The sequence below is a fragment of the Macaca fascicularis genome, chromosome 14 (assembly GCF_037993035.2).
Source record: "Macaca fascicularis isolate 582-1 chromosome 14, T2T-MFA8v1.1".
Taxonomy (NCBI): Eukaryota; Metazoa; Chordata; class Mammalia; order Primates; family Cercopithecidae; genus Macaca; species Macaca fascicularis.
The window spans coordinates 70,745,170-70,762,103 of NC_088388.1; the positions used below are offsets into that span (position 1 = coordinate 70,745,170).

The following is a 16,934-nucleotide window of genomic DNA, read 5'->3' on the forward strand; positions in this document are numbered from 1 at the left end:
AGCTGTGCTCCTTCTGTGCGGCAGAAACTGCCTTTTTAGGAATCTTTTCCTTGGTCTGAGACCATGAAAATACAAAGCACAGCCGGGCGTGGTGGCTCACGCCTGTAATCCCAGCACTTTGGGAGGCTGAGGCAGGCAGATCATGAGGTCAGGAATTCGAGACCAGCCTGGCCAATGTGGTGAAACCCCGTCTCTACTAAAAAAATATAAAAATTAGCTAGGTGTGGTGGTGGGCACCTGTAGTCCCAGCTACTCAGGAGGCTGAGGCAGAAGAATCGCTCGAACTCGGAAGGCAGAGGTTGCAGTGAGCCGAGGTCGCGCCATTGCACTCCAGCTTAGGTGACAGAGCAAGACTCCATCTCCAAAAAAAAAAAAAAAGAAAATACAAAGAAGTACTACTTCTCGAATATATGGAGGCATTTCTGCAGTTAAGGGAGTGAGCAGCTTTGAATAGTAACTGAAGTTGCTCAGTAAGTCCTGAGCAAAGACCATGGTGTCCCCATTGATGTGAGAATAAAGGATTCTGGTGATCCAGTGACCACTGAGGCCAGAATCTCTGTGTCAGCTGCACTAACTTTCTCTCCTTTCCCCAGGTTGGTTTATAAGTGGTTCCTGCTAATCTATAAAATCAGCTATGCCACTGGCATCGTTGGCTACATGGCTGTCATGTTTACCCTCTTTGGTCTTAACTTATTATTCAAGTGAGTACCCTTTGTTTTTGTTTTTGCTGGAGTTTGGGGAAGAGTTGAGATGTACCTCTTGCTGCAAGTCGTGGTTATTAACAGGAGGGACATAATATCCAGGATAGGAGACTTGGGTGCTGTAGAGGAATGGATGAAGACAGGCTCTCCATGATTTGTGCTGGCAGAAAGCAAGGAATGTCTGAATATATACAGTGTCAAAGTCCTAAATCATTTTATATTTTCCAAGGCTTTATATTTTAATGGAAAAGTCTAGTAACCAAAGTAAGCATAATAGTTATTATAACCTGCTATCCATAATTCTGTCACTTTAACAGAGCTGTTTTTCTCATCGGTGTTTACTGTTCATTTGCAACATCCACTCTGCATGAATGGCCTTATGTTCAACCAGGCCAGGGGTTGGCAAACTGTGCCCTCTGTGCCAAATAGCCCACAACCTGTTATTATGAAATAAAGTTTTACTGGAACATAGTCATGCTCATTCATTTATATATTGCCTGTGGCTGTTTTTCCACTAAAACAGCAGAGTTGAATAGTCATGATAAAGATCATATGGGCTACAAAACCTAAAATATTTACCATCTGGCCCTTTATAGGAAAAGTTTGCTGACTCTTGGGCTAGACCATCAACCTACATGACCATGGTTGGCTACAGCTAGCAACAGATTTGACTTAGAAGGATACAAAACAAAAAGATAGAGCAGAGCAGTGTCTGCAGTCTTCACAGTAGACTCAGAGCTTAGGTGTGAGGGAATGAGATGACACAGACTGGTGTGGAAGCCACCCTGGCCTAGGAGCCCCATTCCCACAAGAACACATCCAGTTTCAAGAATGTCCCAGTCCAGATGCGTTGTACTAATCACAGGTCATAATTAGTGTTTCCTGTCATATAGCTGACATTCGACAAGATTTCTCAGGAAACAGTTGTAGAAAGTTAAGCCATGGATGTTAAGTCCTGCTTCATTTTTGGGCACGTAGGTTGTTTCAATTTAGTACCGTCATAGATAACGCTGCTCTGTTGCTTCCTAAGGGTGCATTCCTAGGAATGGAATTTTGGCTATTGCCTCAGTTGTCATAAGCCTTCCAGAAGATCTCTATTAGCTTACAGGTCTTCCTACCCCGAATTGAGTCAGGTGCCAAGAAATCCTGAGCTCAAAGACTGGAGCGTACAGTGAGTCAGTGAGGCAGATGAGGGTGGAAATATGATTTCTTGGATGAAATACTGGTGGCTGTGGACAGTGGATCACGAGGAGCCCTAAGCCTAGGACAGTGCACTGAAGCTAGAGATTTAGGATTCAAATTTAAGATAATGAATGGAATGATTACTGGCCTCTTCCCTGAGCCTAGTTATATTGTAGGCAGGAGTCTCTGAAAGGAGTTTATTTTAGGACAAGTAAAAATAAATCCTGGCCAGGTGTGGTGGCTCTCACTTGTAATCCCAGCTATTTGGGAGGCTGAGGCAGGAGGACTGCTTGAGGCCAGGAGTTCAAGACCAAGCTGGGCAACATATTGAGACCCTCAACTCCAAAAAAAAAAAAAAAGAAAATTAGCTGGGTGTAGTGGCGTGCACCTGTATCCCCAGCTACTCAGGAGGCTGAGGCGGGAGGATTGCTTGAGCCCAGAAGTTCAAGGCTGCAGTGAGCTATGATTGTGCCACTGCACTCCAGCCCAGGTGACAAAGGGAGACCCCCATCTCGAAAAAAAAATAAATAAAATAAATCCTATTTTATTTTATTTTATTTTATTTTTTTTTTTTGAGACGGAGTCGAGCTCTGTCGCCCAGGCTGGAGTGCAGTGGCCGGATCTCAGCTCACTGCAAGCTCCGCCTCCTGGGTTTACGCCATTCTCCTGCCTCAGCCTCCCGAGTAGCTGGGACTACAGGCGCCCGCCACCTCGCCCGGCTAGTGTTTTGTATTTTTTAGTAGAGACGGGGTTTCACCGGGTTAGCCAGGATGGTCTCGATCTCCTGACCTCGTGATCCGCCCGACTCGGCCTCCCAAAGTGCTGGGATTACAGGCTTGAGCCACCGCGCCCGGCCAATAAATCCTATTTTATATAGTGAGAGCACACTCATTAAATTCTTTCTTCCGGGGGTAGTACAGGCTGAAAGAATAAACAGGCTCCTGAAGGCTTTAGATGAATTCATCACTGTAGAGTCAAACACATCTTGTCGAAGAAAACAGATATCTCCTGGAAACTTTCTAACCTGTATGGTTAAACAAAAAAATCAAGATTCTGTATTATGGGGGTTTTTTTTCTATTTTTTTTTTGAGATGGAGTCATGCTTTATTGCCCAGGCTAGAGTGCAGTGGCTCACTGCAACCTCCACCTCCCGAGTAGCGGGTTCAAATGATTCTCCTGCCTCAGCCTCCTGAATAGCTGGGACTACAGGCGTGTGCCACCACACCCGGTTAATTTTTGTATTTTTAGTAAGGATGGGGTTTCCCCATGTTGGCCAGGCTGGTTTTGAACTGACTTCAGGTGATCCACCTGCCTTGGCCTCCCACAAGTGTTGGGATTACAGGCGTGAGCCACCACGCCTGGCCTCTGCATTATGTTTTAAATATAATTCTTCTGTAATTACAGTTTCTTTTTACTTGCCTAAACTCTACAATGAGGAAAACAGAATTGAGAATCTTGATCATTTTTGTGCTACTGATCAAATTAATTGGCGTAAGATCAATGATTTCTAGTGAGTTAAATATTCAAGGTTCATAAGCAAATGCAACTTTGTATATAAATATAATTTGTAACTAAGCAAATACATACGGTTCTTTGTACAAATATTTTAACAAAGATAATTTTCTATAACAAAGATTTATAGACTCAAGGTTGCAAATTATTGTTCCTTGGAATTATTAAACCTTCTAATGTTATAGGCAAGATCTTTATCCTTCTTGTTAAATAGACTTGGACCAAAATTTAACTTTGATGACATGATACAGATTATTTATATATGTAGTTTATAATTTTATAGTAACTACTGTATATTAATAAATATTTACTAATTTTATCTTTTTTTTTTTTTTTTCCAAACCTGTGTTTGACAAGCCGTTTCTGTAAAGGTCCAAATAGTAAATATTTCAGGTCTTATGGGACAATAGGACTATAGGCCAAGGCAGGTGGATCACCTGAGGTCAGTTCAAAACCAGCCTGGCCAACATGGTGAAACCTCATTCTTACTAAAAGTACAAAAATTAACCGGGTGTGGTGGCACACGCCTGTAGTCCCAGCTGTTCAGGAGGCTGAGGCAAGAGAATCATTTGAACCTGCTACTCGGGAGGTGGAAGTTGCAGTGAGCCACTGCACTCTAGCCTGGTACAAGAGGGAAAGCTCCTACCCTGTCCCACCCTGTTTGCCTGGGGAGGGGGCCAGGTCTCAGGTAGTGAGCATGCTTTGTGCTCAGTTGTCATAAGCCGAGACAATCTCAGAAGGAGGGGCATGTGGCCACTGGGATAATTTTCACTCTCTGCTCCAGTGACACCCAGATTTCTGGCATGCCCTTTCCTCCTTATGGATAGCTCAGCTGTTTCAACTTGGGTGGCTAGCTGGAGGAGAGACAGCTCAGCAAGGCAGCTCACTTAATGTCCGGCACTTACCAACAGTGGAGTCCCCAACATGTAGGTCCCAAGGAGCCCAGGTCCTGGGCAGCTGCAAGTCATTGCCACCAGTTAGGGGAGGCAAGGACTAAGAGCAGAGTGAGAAAAAGGGGTAGGAGGGGATACTGTAGCTTGGTCTTTGCAGCCTACAGTGCTAGCCTCCTCAAGAGGTGTTCATGGGCCATATAAAAATAGGCAGCAGACTGGATTTGGTCATAGTTTGCCCACACTTGCTTTAGCCTTTGGGCCTTCTCGCTTTGGGCCCTGCTTTGTGTGTCCCAGAGTAGTAATCCAAAGAAGATATGTCTCAGGGTGGGTCTTTCTAGCTCTAATACTTCCCTTGCAGGATCAAACCAGAAGATGCCATGGACTTTGGCATCTCCCTTCTCTTCTATGGCCTCTACTATGGAGTTCTTGAACGGGACTTCGCAGAAATGTGTGCAGACTACATGGCATCTACCATAGGGGTGAGTTCATCCGGGTTCTTAAATACTTAATAGACTCTTGACACCTCCAAATTGTTCAAGTTGACGTCACTTGTTTAATGGACGAGAAAGGCACTAAGAGGTGAGATAAGCCAAATAAAATCCTTCAAGATGTGCGTATGCATGGACATTCCTTCCTTAAAGTTTGGAAAGCAACACAGCCATAAAAAAGGATAAAACCATGTCCGTTGCAGCAACATGCTAGCTGGAGGCCTTTAGTGTAAACCAGTTAATGTAGGAACAGAAAATCGCATGTTCTTTACTGCATGTTCTTTCTTATAAGTGGGAACTAAACGTTGGGTATTCATGGACATAAAGATGGCAGCAATAGACACTGGGGGCTACTAGAGGAGGAGGGAGTGGGGACAACGGTTGAAAAACTATCTGTTGGGTACTATGCTCACTACATGGGCAACAGGATCATTCGTACCCCATACCTCAGTATCACGCAGTATACCCATGAAACAAACCTGCACATGTACCCTCTGAATCTAAAATAAAAGTTGAAATTGTTTTTAAAAAAAATTAGCCAAATCTCAGATGTAACTGTAATTTTTCTCTTTAGGGCCATTATAGGAAGGAGTCACTTTATCCAGCAGGAAGTTAACATTCATTCAGTAAATACTTTGTAATGCCTGCTATGTGTCTAGACACATAGCTATGTGTCCGAATTACAAAAGTGTACAAAAATAAACATTGTTTTTGCCCAGATAAACTGGGTGGGAGAGATGGCTATTGTAGTAACAAACACAGATAAAAATAAAATTACAACTTTAATAAGCATTATGTAGGAAAGGTTCATGATGCTGTGAACACATGTAGTAATGTCATTTGACCTAGTCTCGGGGCTCAAAGATGGCTTCCTTGAAAAAGTGACTATGAAGCTGACTTGAACAATGAGTAGGAGTTAAGTGGATGAAGTGAGAACCAGGCAGAGGAAAAGAGCATTCGTAAGAGTCCTATCATGGGAGATAGTGTGGGTGTTTTTGAGGAACTAAGACCAGTGCGGTTGTATGGCCAAGAAGTGTCTGGAGAAGTAGTGACTAGACTAGAAAAAAGCCTGTAGGCCAAATTAAGGATTTTGATTTTTATACCAAAAATCCTGGGAGGGGCTGGGCACAGTGGCTCCCTTTGGAGGCCGAGGCAGGCAGATTGCTTGAGCCCAGGAGTTCAAGACCAGCCTGAGCAACATAGTGAGACCCCATCTCTACAAAAAAATGAGAAAAAAAAAAAATTAGCCGGGCGTGGTGGCACATGCCTGTAGTCCCAGTTACTTCGGAGACCAAGGTGGGAGGTCGCTTGAGCCTAGGAGTTTCAAGGCTGCCTTGAGCTTGTTTGTGCCACCAAACTCCAGCCTGGGCAACAGAGCAAGATGTTGTCTCTAAATAAGTAAAAATTCACAAAGTGTACAATAATCATGCAAAGGTACAACAATAAATGATGGGGCACAAAAGTGCCTAGTCCATATTTGGTTATTGTTTTTGAACTGCACAGTGGTAGGAGTTGCTCCTTACAATTTTTACTTTGTGAACTTTTATTCCTTGACTTAACCCACAACTGCTACAACAACAGCCACTGTCACTCACTGCTTTACCAAAAATTGGGGAAGTTTTCATACTTGCTTTATTAATCTTTATGTGTAAAGCTACACATTTCATTTCAACATTTAATATTAAAAGTGTTTTGAGTCTTTATTTAAGAGACAATTTGGTGTCTCTTAAATAGAGGTTTGGTGATGTCTTTGTGACAGAAATATGACACAGGAACTGAACTCATCAATTAGCCAGTGGTATAATTGGTTTTGTTATATGTCGTTTCACGTAAAGTCACAGTTTCCAAGAATCTATCAATGAAGTTAAGAGAGGACATACTGTATTGGAGAAGTATTTTGGAGGTAAGTTAACAGGACTTAGATATAGTTTGGTTCTGAAGACTGAAGGGAAAAATATGAAAGAAATGTAGGTCTCTAAGCTGAGATTTCTGATTTGGCAACTGCTTGGATGGTAGTACCTTTCACTGAGATAGGAAATGCTGCAAGAGGAGCAGGTGGACATCACGAAGAGATGCTGAAATATGGGTAAATTAACAACCAATCTGAGAAACGCAAGTAAATATTTCTAATTTTTTTTTTCAGAATGGAAATATATCTTTGTTGTTTTGCTGTTTATAAAAGTAATATGTTCTCTTTGTAATTATTTAAGCAATACAGAAGTGCTCTCTGTCTCAGTGTCATCCCCCAAGACCCCACCCCAAGAAGGAGTATTTCCATCACCTTGGGTAACTTTAATCTAGTACCGTTTAAGGCCAGGGACTTTGTCTCTCGGTATCATGGGAATATTCTAATTTTTTTCTCTACTGGATCAAATTGAAAACAGTACATTGGATCACTTTATAAACAGTTTATTAGGTTCCTTTTTGAACAACTGTCTTGTGTTTTACCTTCATTTCCCTCTTACCTATTTATGTAGACATTGGATCTTCCTTTAACCAGTTTACTCCCCAGAAGAGATTTCTAGACCATGTCACCATTTTCACCATTTTGAAGTATACAGTTCAGTGCCTTAATTACATTTGCAGAATTCTGCAACATTGTCACTGTCTAATTCCAAAATTTTTCATCATCCCAAACAAACTCTGCCCATTAAGCAGTAACTCCTCATTACCCCTCCCCGCAGCCCCTGGTTTACCTCTAATATACTTTCTTTTTTTTTTTTTTTTTTTTTGAGACAGAGTCTTGCTCTGTCGCCCAGGCTGGGGTGCAGTGGCCAGATCTCAGCTCACTGCAAGCTCCGCCTCCCGGGTTTAGACCATTCTCCTGCCTCAGCCTCCCGAGTAGCTGGGACTACAGGCGCCCACCACCTCGCCCGGCTAGTTTTTTGTATTTTTTAGTAGAGACGGGGTTTCACCGTGTTAGCCAGGATGGTCTCGATCTCCTGACCTCGTGATCCGCCCGTCTCGGCCTCCCAAAGTGCTGGGATTACAGGCTTGAGCCACCGCGCCCGGCCATACTTTCCATATCTGTGAACATGCCTGTTGTAGATATTTCTTGTAAATGGAATCATACAAGATTTGTGCCTTTGTCTCTGGCTTCTTTCACTTAGCGTAGTGTTTTCAGAGTTCATCTGTGTATAGAATGTATCATTCCTTTTTATGGCTGAATAGTATTCCATTGTGTGTGACACCGCATTCGGTTTATTCATTTATCTGTCGATAGGCACTTGGGTTGTTTCCACTTTTTGGCTACTGTGAGTAATGCTGTGAGCACTGGCGTTTAAGTGTGTTTAGTCCCTAGTTCATATCTTTTGGGTTTTTACCGAGAATGGAATTGCTCAGTCATTTGGTAATTCTATGTTTAACTTTTTGAGGACATGCCAAACTCTTTACTTTCTTAGTTATGATAATGCTTAAGTGAATACCTGTATTCGTGAAACTTTTTTGACACTCCCTCTTATTTCTTTAAATTCCTTGAAGTGAGATTAATGGGTCAAAAGGTGCAACAGTTTGAGACACCATGCTAAATGCTATCCAAAAGGCTTGAACCCCTTTTGCTGCTGCCACAGATGTCTGAGAATGCCCTTGTCACCAAACCAACATGGCACTTAATATTTCACTGTTTTAAATGTTGGAGAATATTGCTCTCCATTTCTGATGGAACCATAGTCTAGCGACAGAATGGCTTGCCTGACACAGCTCCTGATCACCAGCCCCGAGTCCTTCTCCCTCCTCTTTCCCTTATCCTTTGGTGCTGATCTAGCCCAGTCTACAGGTCCTGCTACATCTAACTTCCCAACTGTCTCTAGTCCGGTCACTTCTCCCCATCTGCCCAGCAAAGATGATGTCATTTTGACTTGTAAAAGATGATATTTTCTAAACAGTTAAAAAAAAAAAAGAAAAAAAAAAAAGATGTCCTCTAACTGTGGGCCTCCCCCTGCCACTGTGCCTCCTCTCTAGAAGTCCTGAGGCTTCTGTGGAGCTTCCTACTTTGGCTGCTTCTCACAGCTTTTCCTATCTTTCCTTCCTGCTATTCTCCTTCAGTTCTACAGCGAGTCGGGCATGCCTACCAAACATCTTTCAGACAGCGTGTGTGCTGTGTGTGGGCAGCAGATCTTTGTGGACGTCAGTGAAGAGGGGATCATTGAGAACACGTATAGGCTGTCCTGCAATCATGTGTATCCTGCCTTGAGCTCCTGGGCCACATCTCTCCTGCAACGTGCACACTCCAGTGAGGGAGAGAAAGGGGGTGGTCATGACCCTAGGTGTGCTGTCCAGACCCTTGAGTGTAGGAGAGTCACGAGAGGGCTGCCTTCCCTGCGCTTTCCCACAGATCAGAGCCACTCTTAGGTAAACAGTGGTTACAGCCTGGCTGAGTCTGAGAGAAACCTGAGGCTGTAGCTAGTGAGGCTGTGCTAGCTGACCTGAGATCTGACCAGTCACAGGGGAAGAGGACCCTCTAATGGGATCCCTCAGTTTAGCATCAAATCCCCTATTCTGAATAACACTTCTAATATTTATCATGTATTTACCCAGCTCCCATTCTGTGCCTATGTTGAGAGAGCCATGTGTCGTCTCCATTTTGCCCCATAACAATCTTGTGAGACAGGGATCATTATCCTTACTTTACATGTGAGGAAACAGGTTCAGACAGAGGGACTTGCACAACATTACAGAGCTGATAAAGCGTGAAGGCAGGATTTGAATCTTTTAAAGACTGGCCTGGGGCTGGAGTGCTGCCCTGGCTCTCACCATTTCCCTTGACCAGCGGTGCTCAGCTTCCACGAGTTCTGCATCCGCGGCTGGTGCATCGTGGGAAAGAAGCAGACGTGTCCCTACTGCAAAGAGAAGGTAGACCTCAAGAGGATGTTCAGCAATCCGTATCCTTTATTGGGGTCCTTGTTGGGAGTGGGCTGTGGGAAGAAAGTACTGGACAGTGTGACCTGCATTTGGGTCCTCCTGGGGCCCTCACTTCTGCCCTCAACCTATTCTCAGCCTCCTTGCAGCCATTGTCACGGACAGATAGATTTGTGTCAGCCTTAGGCTGTGTTTTCTTACACTGGCAGTTCCTTCTTAGAGAATGTGTTACTGGAGGCCATCCCTGCATGTTAGTCGTGGGGAACTAGGATTTCTCTCTCTACGTCTCTCGGGGCTGCCCTGCCTCCTGTACCAGTCCCCTCTGTTTGCCTCCTGCATTCTCTGCGTTCAGCTCTACTCCAACGGACAGGCTGTGAGGAAGAAGAGGAGGGGGAGGGCAAAGTTGGGAGTAGGCTGAGTAGGAAGTGAGGCTGGGCCCTTCCAGAAAGCCTCCATTCCTCTAGGCTCTGGAGCAGCTGGAAAGTGGGGCAGACCCAGGGAGCCCCACCACCCATGCTAGATCACTCCTGGCAGCTCTTGCACAGAGCCTCTTTTCTTTAACACACTGACAGCTGGGAGAGGCCTCACGTCATGTATGGGCAACTGCTGGACTGGCTTCGATACTTGGTAGCCTGGCAGCCTGTCATCATTGGCCTAGTCCAAGGCATCAACTACATTCTGGGCCTGGAATAGTGACGAAGAGCATCAGTAGAGAACCCACCCCACACGCCGTGGAGCTCAGGGCACTCTCCTCCCTGCCCACAAAGACCTCCTGGGTGGGAAAGACTCAAAGGGGCACTTGGGCCACTCAGGACCCCTCCGGTTGTGTCGGACTGGGGAGGGTTATGATGGAGACCCAGCCAGTGGGGCTATCAGCAGTGGGGGGCTTTTTAAAAGAAAACTATTTTGATGAATATATTTTAAAAACTTTTTTTTTTTTTTTAATTGTGGAGCATAGGAATTGCCCCCCTCCAGGCTTCACCCTCCCTGCCTAAGCAGGGTGGGGGCAGAGCCTTGACATTTTTGGTTTAAAGGAGCCTTCTCATCTCTGGCTGAGAACACTGCTGGGCTCCCAGGTAGCTGAAGACCTCAGCCCACCCATTCCCTTCTTCCCTGTGTGGGGCTCAAGCCTGGTGCACTTAGTATAGAAGAGCTAATGTACTCAGGCTGGTGCCACGGGTGAGCACTGAGGCCCCAAGTGTCCTCCCTCCCCCACTGTCTGGGACAACAGGACAGGTGTTGTGTCTGACTCTGTCTCCCCCTGTCCAGGAGCTATAGGCCGGTTGAGGCATGGAACCTTATCAGTGACTTGTCCAACAAGGGAAGCTTTGGGGCCTCAGAATTCATTGAAGATTTGTTTTGGGACAACTGGAAGAATCAGCACCATGGATACTTGCCCGTGGGCAGGGCTGTGGTCAGCCAAGAATAGAGGTCATATAGTTGGGCTGTGGGGCAATTGTTGGCAGCCATGACTGACGGCCCCTTGTGCAAGCTCATTCTTCAGTGGATCCTTCAGTGGAGTGGTGACATGTGCCAGCGGTCACTCTGCCACATCACTTCTTTCTTGAAAGCCTAAGAGTGCGTATGCATGTGTGTGTGTCTGTGTGTGTGTGTGCACGTGATGCAGAAGAATATGACAGATGTCAACTTCTCCCTGTGTCAGATGATATGCCCTTGAAGCTGGCAGGGGATTCCCAGTCCAGGGAATATCCCTACATGATTTTTGTCATTCATGGGTCCTCCCTGGGCCTGCCAACAAGAGTGGTGGGTGGGTAGAGGGATAAGGCCCAAGTGAGTACAGGTTCTGAGAGGGGGCTTCTAGGAAGGCCCCAGCCCTAGTACTAGGCGACTTGAATAAAGTGGGAGGTCAAACATGAGCCTTTGGCATTGGGTTTCTAGGGAATATGACCCAGTAGGGCCTGCTCCTTCAAGGGCAGCAAGAACCAAGCAGGATGTTGTCACTCCCGTCTGAATAAAGCTCCATGAGCTGGGTTGGAAAGCTGAACATTTATCTTGCTTTCTTCTTCCCACCTCTTTCCCTGGGGTCTCCAGGGGTGTCTTGCCTTTGCTAACCCCCATCTGAGACCTGAGGGTCTGGGGATGGTTGGGCCTGCCTTTCTGCTGTTCCTGGCTGTTCCCCTGCCGACATCCCTAGGAGTGGTGGAATGCCAGGCTCCTGTCCTGTGGCCTAAGGGGGCCTGGGGCATCACTGGGCCTGCTTTCAGACTGAGGTTGCTCTATGTTCTCACTGCCTGAGGCCAGTGTCCTGCCACCACTTGCCTTCCTTAGGGCCATACTCAACCTCGGCTTCTCTTCCCCAGCTGTGGCTTCCCATGGTACCCTGCTGCTTATGCCACCTGTGGGGCTGCTCCCCTCCTCAGAGAGGGGAATGGGGCTGGTCAAAGGACCCAGGGATCACCCTTTCACTTTTTTCCCCCACCCCCATGTCAGGCTCAGGTGAGAAGCCGAGACCAGGCTGTCCAAAGCTCTTTTCATGTGTAACAGTCCTGAGTCCCTTGACCTCCCCTTGGCCCAACTCTGGCCTTGGTTCCACTAAGGCAGAGTCCTCTTGTCTCTTCCTACCATCCCCCACTGGACTGTGTCTCTCAGAAACCCCAGGCAGCCTTGCCTCCTGACCTAATTCCTGGAGATGCTGGTGTTCCTGGGAGGAATTTCCCCTGCATCTTACGTGCTAGAAGCCCCTGGGGCAAGAGGTAGGGGGAGGAATTGAGAGGAGGAAAAACGTGAACTGGATACCTAGAGAAGAAGGATGTGACTTGTAGTCTCCTATGTCTAAATTAGGAATATGAATCTGGTTTTTCTACAAGAAACTTGAGATCACAGCTGACTGTGTTCCTGATGCATCCACTAAACCTAGTTCCATCTGTGGGCCTCCCTGGCTCTGTCACCAGCCCTTGCACCCTCCTGATCACAGGAGTCACAAACCTCAGACGTGCAGCTCCTGTCCACACTTAATGTATGCATGCACATTGGATCACCCAGCCCTGGTCTTTCTGCTTCCATGGATAACTGCATGACCCTGAGAGGGAACCTCCTTAGATTTAGCATCCTAGGTTCCTTACACGCCTCACCCTGAAACCTGGCCCTCCCGCAGCCCCAGCACCATTTGTCCCATCAGTGACCAGATTCATATTCTGGTGTAGCCTCTGTTGCCGGAGCCAGTGCTGAACCAGTCCGCCTCTTCCCCGGGAAGTGCCCACCCTTCCCTCCTGTTAGGGTTGGCTCTCGAGCTTGTGTACCAGTTCCTGGGTTGGCCGTTTGAGAGTTCTACAGACAAGGGGGAAGTGCGCTCGGTGTATTTCCTGTGGTGGGTGTACATGCAGCTAGACACAGCTAACTTGAGTCTTGGAGCTCCTAGAGGGGAGCTTCTGGAAAGGAAGCTTCTTCAGGACCTCTCGGAAGCCAGGTAGGAGTCTGGAACTACTAGTGAACCTAGACCTGTAGCTCTGGCCAGAGGGGCTAGGATGAGAGATGGAGGGTGTGATGGTGGGTGCTGGGAGTTGCAGCCGACCTTGGGGCTGGTGGCTGGGGGAGTGGGGAGCCTGGGAAAGGCCAGGATGTGGATGGGCTGGTATGGCATTGAGCCTGAAATGGTCCAACTTGGGGTCCCCAGTGCCTAGGAAAGTTGTCCCCTTGAATATTAGTGTGAAGGTGAAGGAGGAAGCAGATGCCTGTTCATATGGAAACAAAGACCTGGCTGTGAAGAGGGAAGGTGAACACCAAAGTCCTGACACTTGGATGGGGCAGAATTGATCTGTGAGACTCTTACCTAGTTCACACCTAGGTGACCCTGGGGGTGGCGTGGGGGTAGGTTAGAGATCCCAGTCTGGTATCTGGAGAGTAGGGGTCCCAAGAACTGAAGGTTTCTGGCCACTGAACTTTGGCTAAAGCAGAGGTGTAACAGCTGCTCAGGATTCCCGGGTTAAAAAGTGAAAGTGAAATAGAGGATGGGGGCAGTGCTTTCCCAGAAGGCTTGCTCGGCATCCTGCCCTTCCCAGAAGCAGCTCTGGTGCTAGAGAGAGCACTGCCTCCCTGTGTGACTGGGTGAGTCCATATTCTCTCTTTGGGTCTCAATTTTGCTTTCCCTAATGAAGGGGTAAGATTGGACTAGGTAAGCATCTTATAACCATTTGTGGTCCTGAGAGCTGGCGTGGGGAAAGATTGTCACTTGATGACCCCCCAGCTCTGTTTCTGAGTGCTGAAAGAGCTCCAGGCTATGCTACGGGAGGAAAAGCCAGCTACTGAGAAAAAGCGGGAGTGGTTTACCATTCTCCTCCCCCACCTTTCACCAGAGAAGAGGACATTGTCACAGATAAAGAGCCAGCTCACCAGCTCCTGACACATGCATCGTGACCATGAGACACAACTGGACACCAGGTAGGCCTTGGGGCTACGCATGGGCAGGAGGGGTAGAGTGAGGTCTATGAACAGAATGGAGCAATGGGCTAACCAGGAGCCTTCACCCCAAGGCAAACACCACCCAACAAACCTGGTGCTGCTGCTTTAAGAACCTGGGCGAATGCTGTGGCTCTGGCTCCATTCTAAAGCTCCTCTGTACTCTATTCAATAAGGGGCTAAAGGGGTGGGTGCTGAGGGGCTCCTCTTCCCACTCTGATTCCCTGGCTAGAGCCCAGACATCTCTGGGCTGGAGTTACATCCTTACCCGGGCAGCCCACTCTGTCTCCAGTCCAGATATGAGCCAGGATGCTGAGCGCTCCCAGGCAGCCCAGCCGCTGACCTGTGACTGTCCTTTCCTCAGACCTCAGCTTCTTGTGGGTCCTGCTGTGTGCCCACATCATCACTCTTCTGGTCAGAGCCACACCTGTCTCGCAGACCACCACAGCTGCAACTGCCTCATCTAGAAGCACAAAGGACCCCTGCCCCTCCCAGCCCCCAGTGTTCCCAGCAGCTAAGCAGTGTCCAGCATTGGAAGTGACCTGGCCAGAGGTGGAAATGCCACTGAGTAAGAAGCACAGTGGTCAAGGGTGGGCTATGGGCACAGAGGTTCCCAGGGTCGGGTTGACTCCTGAGCGCCAGCCCCCTTCTGCCATGCACCACCAGCTGGGCCAGCTGGACTGAGCATGCACCATTCTCCCTCCCCAACCCACTGTCATGGGTGCAGGCTTAGCACAGCTCCCAAGATGCTCCCTATGAAGTAGGACAGAGAACTCAAGACATAAGTAATGGTCACAGACCTCCCAGAGCCTTGGTTGCAGTGAACTCCAAGGACAGCCCTGCCACCCAGAGCCTGCGGGCCTCTGGCCATCTCAGAGGAGCAGTAGCCATCCAGCACTGCCTCTGTCACCTGGGTTCCCAAGTCACCGAGGCTGGGCACTAGAAAAGGTCATCCTGAGGAGACAGGTTCAGTAGAGGAGTCATCACGTGAACCAAGGACCCTTCCTCACATTCCCCCATGTTTAGGGCTAGGGCCTCAGAGACAACTGCACTTCCCCTTTAACAGACATTCCCACCTGGGTGGTGTGCAGAGCAGTTCTCTAGGTTCCAGATTCATGGGGACTGAGGGGAGCTGGCAGGGAGGGCACAGCAGGGCAGGGCAGGGGAAGGGCCTGCTCTTTGGAAGGGCTAACTACTGCCTGTGTCCCTAGATGGAACGCTGACCTTATCCTGTACGGCCTGCAGCCGCTTCCCCAACTTCAGCATGCTCTACTGGCTGGGCAATGGTTCCTTCATTGAGCACCTCCCAGGCCAGCTGTGGGAGGGGAGCACCAGGTGAGGGTCGCAGCAGCCAGGTGGGTGGGAAGGCGGCCTTTTCTGCGGCCCTCTCATGACCTTTCCTTCCCCTTCGCTCCAGCCGGGAACATGGGAGCACAGGTACGCGGCTGTACAAGGCCTTGGTGCTGGAGCAGCTGACCCCTGCGCTGCACAGCACCAACTTCTCCTGTGTGCTCATGGACCCCGAACAGGTTGTCCAGCGTCACGTCATCCTGGCCCAGCTCTGGGTGAGGAGCCCAAGGAGAGGCCTCCAGCAACAGGAGGAGCTCTTCTTCCATATGTGGGGAGGAAAGGGTGGGCTCTGCCAGAGCAGCCTCTAAACTAATGCCCAGCATTCCTCAAGGTCAGCCAGACAAAAAGGAACTTGGGTCTTGGGCAGGGGAGGCATGGCCTGGGGCAAAGTGATGAGATGTCCCTTGTTTCCTTGGCCTGATCCTTGTCTGCCTTCACTTCCCTAGGCTGGGCTGAGGACAACCTTGCCCCCCACCCAAGAAGCCCTGCCCTCCAGCCACAGCACAGGGCCACAGCAGCCCACAGCAGCAGGGTTAAGACTCAGCACAGGGCCAGCAGCAGCACGACCTTGACCAGAGCCTGGGTCCTACCCGTCTACCTGAAGTCAACAGTCCCTGACTGCCTGCAGGCTGTGTGGGCGAGCAACGCACCCCCTCCTCCTCTGCTTTGGGTCCCTTCTCTCACCAAATTCCAACTCCATTCCCACCTACCTGGAAAATCGCAGCCTCCTTATAATAATGCCTCCTTCTCCTCCTGCCATTTTCTACCTACCCATTAGCTTTCCTAACGTCCTACTCCTCACACTGCTCTACTGCTCAGAAACCACCAAGACTGTTGATGCCTTAGCCTTGCACTCCAGGGCCCTACCTACATTTCCCACATGACTTTCCGGATGCCTCCAACTATTCTTGCTTTCCCCAGACAGCTCCCACTCCCATGTCTCTGCTCATTTAGTCCCGTCTTCCTCACCATCCCAGCAGGGGAACTCTGAAGCCTGGTTGAAACGCCACCTCTTCAATGAAGTTACCCTTGTTCAGCTCTGGCCACATTCTGCAGACTTCATGTCTTCTTGCTGTATGTTGTTTTTTGGTTGTTTTCCTTCACTCTAATGGACTGATCCAGCGAAGGGATGGGGGCAGTAGCTGCTTCGGCTCCACACTGTATCTGTGTCATCCCCACATGGGTCCTCATAAAGGATTATTCAATAGAGGCATCCTGACATCTGTTCATTTAGGCTTCAGTTCCACTCGCAGGAACTTTGCCTGTCCCAGGAGGGAGTATGGGAGAGAGGGACTGCCACACAGAAGCTAAAGACAAAACCTGCTTCAGGGGAACACAGGCTCTTGAAAAAGAAGAGAGAACAGCCCAGAATGCTCCCCAGGAGCAGAGGCCAGTAATGGAGACTGGGAAGAGCCTGGAAAGATGCGCCTCCAGGAAAAGGGATGAGAGAAAGGAGGTGGTCTGAAAGACTCAGTGGGGACAAGGTAGGCTCCAAAGAGCCTAGATTTCCCCTCCTTTTCCCACATAGATCAAGG

At 48.3% G+C, this 16,934-nt stretch overlaps 2 protein-coding genes across 16 annotated transcripts in view; both read left to right on the plus strand.

Moving 5' to 3' along the window:
- RNF121 (ring finger protein 121) overlaps positions 1 to 11,638 on the plus strand; it is a 68,567-nt gene extending 56,929 nt beyond the window's left edge. For all 7 annotated transcript variants that reach the window (XM_065529568.1, XM_045370291.2, XM_074014608.1 and 4 more), the window contains 5 exons: positions 594 to 701; positions 4,647 to 4,767; positions 8,821 to 8,954; positions 9,555 to 9,656; positions 10,206 to 11,638. In XM_065529568.1, the coding sequence (XP_065385640.1) occupies positions 594 to 701; positions 4,647 to 4,767; positions 8,821 to 8,954; positions 9,555 to 9,656; positions 10,206 to 10,326 (586 nt within the window). In that variant the 3' untranslated portion in view covers positions 10,327 to 11,638. The remainder of the gene's footprint in view (positions 1 to 593; positions 702 to 4,646; positions 4,768 to 8,820; positions 8,955 to 9,554; positions 9,657 to 10,205) is intronic.
- Positions 11,639 to 12,949: 1,311 nt separating this feature from the next.
- On the plus strand, positions 12,950 to 16,612 carry IL18BP (interleukin 18 binding protein). Of its 9 annotated transcripts, none has more exons than XM_074014611.1 (7): positions 12,950 to 13,060; positions 13,299 to 13,698; positions 13,947 to 14,031; positions 14,414 to 14,617; positions 15,261 to 15,384; positions 15,467 to 15,614; positions 15,846 to 16,612. In XM_074014611.1, the coding sequence occupies exons 3-7, from the start codon at positions 14,010 to 14,012 to the stop codon at positions 15,969 to 15,971; spliced, it is 624 nt and encodes a 207-aa protein (XP_073870712.1). In that variant the 5' UTR covers positions 12,950 to 13,060; positions 13,299 to 13,698; positions 13,947 to 14,009; the 3' UTR covers positions 15,972 to 16,612. The 9 variants fall into 9 exon arrangements, with proteins under 9 accessions (XP_073870712.1, XP_015290918.1, XP_073870713.1 ...); XM_015435432.3 differs by having other exon boundaries at positions 13,299 to 13,410; XM_074014612.1 differs by having other exon boundaries at positions 13,299 to 13,366.
- Positions 16,613 to 16,934: the final 322 nt, after the last annotated feature.

What these genes read in the sequence shown, in the direction of transcription:
- IL18BP (XM_074014611.1), top strand. Translation starts at nt 14,010, where the DNA reads ATGAGACACAACTGGACACCAG. An exon ending in CTGTGGGAGGGGAGCACCAG is followed by an intron (nt 15,385 to 15,466) that starts GTGAGGGTCGCA and finishes CCTTCGCTCCAG; the next exon opens with CCGGGAACATGGGAGCACAG. An exon ending in TCATCCTGGCCCAGCTCTGG is followed by an intron (nt 15,615 to 15,845) that starts GTGAGGAGCCCA and finishes TCACTTCCCTAG; the next exon opens with GCTGGGCTGAGGACAACCTT.